Genomic DNA, 2,335 nt, shown 5'->3' with positions numbered 1-2,335 from the left:
GGTCCCTTCGCTTTGGGTGGACTCCCTTCACTTGTGGGGCGCCCCCCAAGTTATGGGGCGCCCCCCAACTGTTCTTGGGGCCCCCCCCTGGCCCTTTTGTCCCCCCCCCAGGACGTGCTGGTGAAGGTGGTTCGCTACGAGGGGTTCTTCAGCCTCTGGAAGGGTTTCACCCCCTACTACGCCCGGCTGGGCCCCCACACGGTGCTCACCTTCATCTTCCTCGAGCAGATGAACAAGTGGTACCGGCGCCTCTTCCTCAGCGCCTGACCCACAGCGCCGTGGGGCAGCCCCATAGGGGCTGTGGGGCAGACCCATAGCAGCCCGGGGGGGGGCCCTACCCCCATAGGGGCTGTGGGGCAGACCCATAGCGGCCCGGGGGGGGGCCCTACAGCGGACCTATGGGGGGTTTATGGGCCCTACGGGGGTCTACGGGACATCTCATGGGGCTATGGGGTAGCTTGTGGTCCCTCGTGGTCCCTGTGGGGGCCATGGGGCAGCCCCATAGCGGCCCTATGGGGGGTTTATGGGCCCTATGGGGTGTCTTGTGTTCCCTGTGGGGGCTGTGGGGCAGCCCCATAGCGGCCCTATGGGGGGTTTATGGGCCCTATAGGGGCTGGGTTATGTCACATGGGCCCCATAGCGGCCCTATGGGGAGTTTATGGGCCCTATAGGGGCTGGGTTGTGTCATATAGGCCCCATAGCAACTGTGGGGCAGCCCCATAGCGGCCCTATGGGGGGTTTATGGGCCCTACGGGGGTCTATGGGACATCTCATGGGGCTATGGGGTGTCTCGTGGTCCCTGTGGGGGCCGTGGGGCAGCCCCATAGCGGCCCTATGGGGGGTTTATGGGCCCTATAGGGGCTGGGTTGTGTCATATGGGCCCCATAGCAGCTGTGGGGCAGCCCCATAGCGGCCCTATGGGGGGTTTATGGGCCCTATAGGGGCTGGGTTGTGTCATATGGGCCCCATAGCAGCTGTGGGGCAGCCCCATAGCGGCCCTATGGGGGGTTTATGGGCCCTATAGGGGCTGGGTTGTGTCATATGGGCCCCATAGCAGCTGTGGGGCAGCCCCACAGCGGCCCTATGGGGGGTTAATGGGCCCTATAGGGGCTGGGTTGTGTCATATGGGCCCCATAGCAGCTGTGGGGCAGCCCCACAGCGGCCCTATGGGGGGTTAATGGGCCCTATAGGGGCTGGGTTGTGTCATATGGGCCCCATAGCAGCTGTGGGGCAGCCCCACAGCGGCCCTATGGGGGGTTAATGGGCCCTATAGGGGCTGGGTTGTGTCATATGGGCCCCATAGCAGCTGTGGGGCAGCCCCATAGCAGCCCTATGGGGGGTTTATGGGCCCTATGGGGTGTCTTGTGGTCCCTGTGGGGGCTGTGGGGCAGCCCCATAGCGGCTGTGGGGTGGCCCTATGGGGTCTGTGGGGTGTCTCGTGGCCTCTATGGGGCCTGTGGGGCAGCCCCACGGCCCTATGGGGGCTGGAGAGTGTGCCTATGGGGGGCTATAGGATGTCCTGGGGTCCCTATAGGGGGCTATGGGGCAGCCCCACATCCCTATGGGGGCTGTGGGGTGCCCCCCATCTCCCTATGGATCAGTTGGAGCCGCTATGGGGCAGCCCCATATTCCCCTCCTTCTGCCCCAACACTCTGGGGTCACGTGCCCCACGGCGTTTTCCCCCCCCTGCCCCACACTTGGGGGGTGGACTCCCCCCACTCCTGCCCCACACATGTCCCTCTGCCCCCCAACCAGCCTAAGGTCAATTTTTAGGGGGGCGGGGGAGGAATCAAGTGTTTTATTGATTGTCAAGGTCACGTGTGGGGCAGGAGCCCCCCAACCTCTGCCCCATAGCGGGCTACCCCCCACCCCCTCCCCGCCCCACACGCTGCCGTGGGGCACCCCACGGCCCCTGGAAAGCGCTTCGTTAATGACTCCTTGATTTAAAATAATTAAAATGAAATCATGACGAGAGCAACAAGTGATGTGGTTGGGGGGCAGACCCATGGAGATGGGGCCTACCCCACAGCAGCTGGGGTTGTGACCCACGGCAGGTTTGGGGGGCTGACCCACAGCAAGTGGGGCCTGCCCCATAGCAGTGTTGGGAGGTCTGACCCATGGTGGAGCCTGACCCATGATAGGGCCTGCCCCATAGCAAAGCCTGCCCCACAGCAGGCTTGGAGGCCTGACCGACGCTAATAGGGCCTGCCCCATAGCGTAGCCCACCCCACAGCGTACTTGAGGCTCTGCCCCACATCGAGCTGGGTCCCTTTTCCCCTCACTCACCCACGGTTGCCTCAGCTTCTCCACGGCGGGACCAGGCCCACAATGGCCT

At 64.2% G+C, this 2,335-nt stretch overlaps 1 protein-coding gene across 1 annotated transcript in view; it reads right to left on the bottom strand.

The window, feature by feature from the left end:
* Positions 1-385: 385 nt before the first annotated feature.
* The window catches only part of LOC106900471 (proteasome subunit beta type-6-like), a gene marked incomplete at its 5' end in the record, with an annotated part of 8,946 nt that continues 6,996 nt past the window's right edge, over positions 386-2,335 (bottom strand). Inside the window, one exon of the mRNA XM_014962548.1 lies at positions 386-396. Within this exon, the coding sequence (XP_014818034.1) occupies positions 386-396 (11 nt within the window). The remainder of the gene's footprint in view (positions 397-2,335) is intronic.

The sequence above is a fragment of the Calidris pugnax genome, unplaced genomic scaffold, assembly GCF_001431845.1.
Source record: "Calidris pugnax isolate Ruff unplaced genomic scaffold, ASM143184v1 scaffold2238, whole genome shotgun sequence".
Classification (NCBI taxonomy): Eukaryota; Metazoa; Chordata; class Aves; order Charadriiformes; family Scolopacidae; genus Calidris; species Calidris pugnax.
This window is presented reverse-complemented; position numbering and strand designations above follow the sequence as displayed.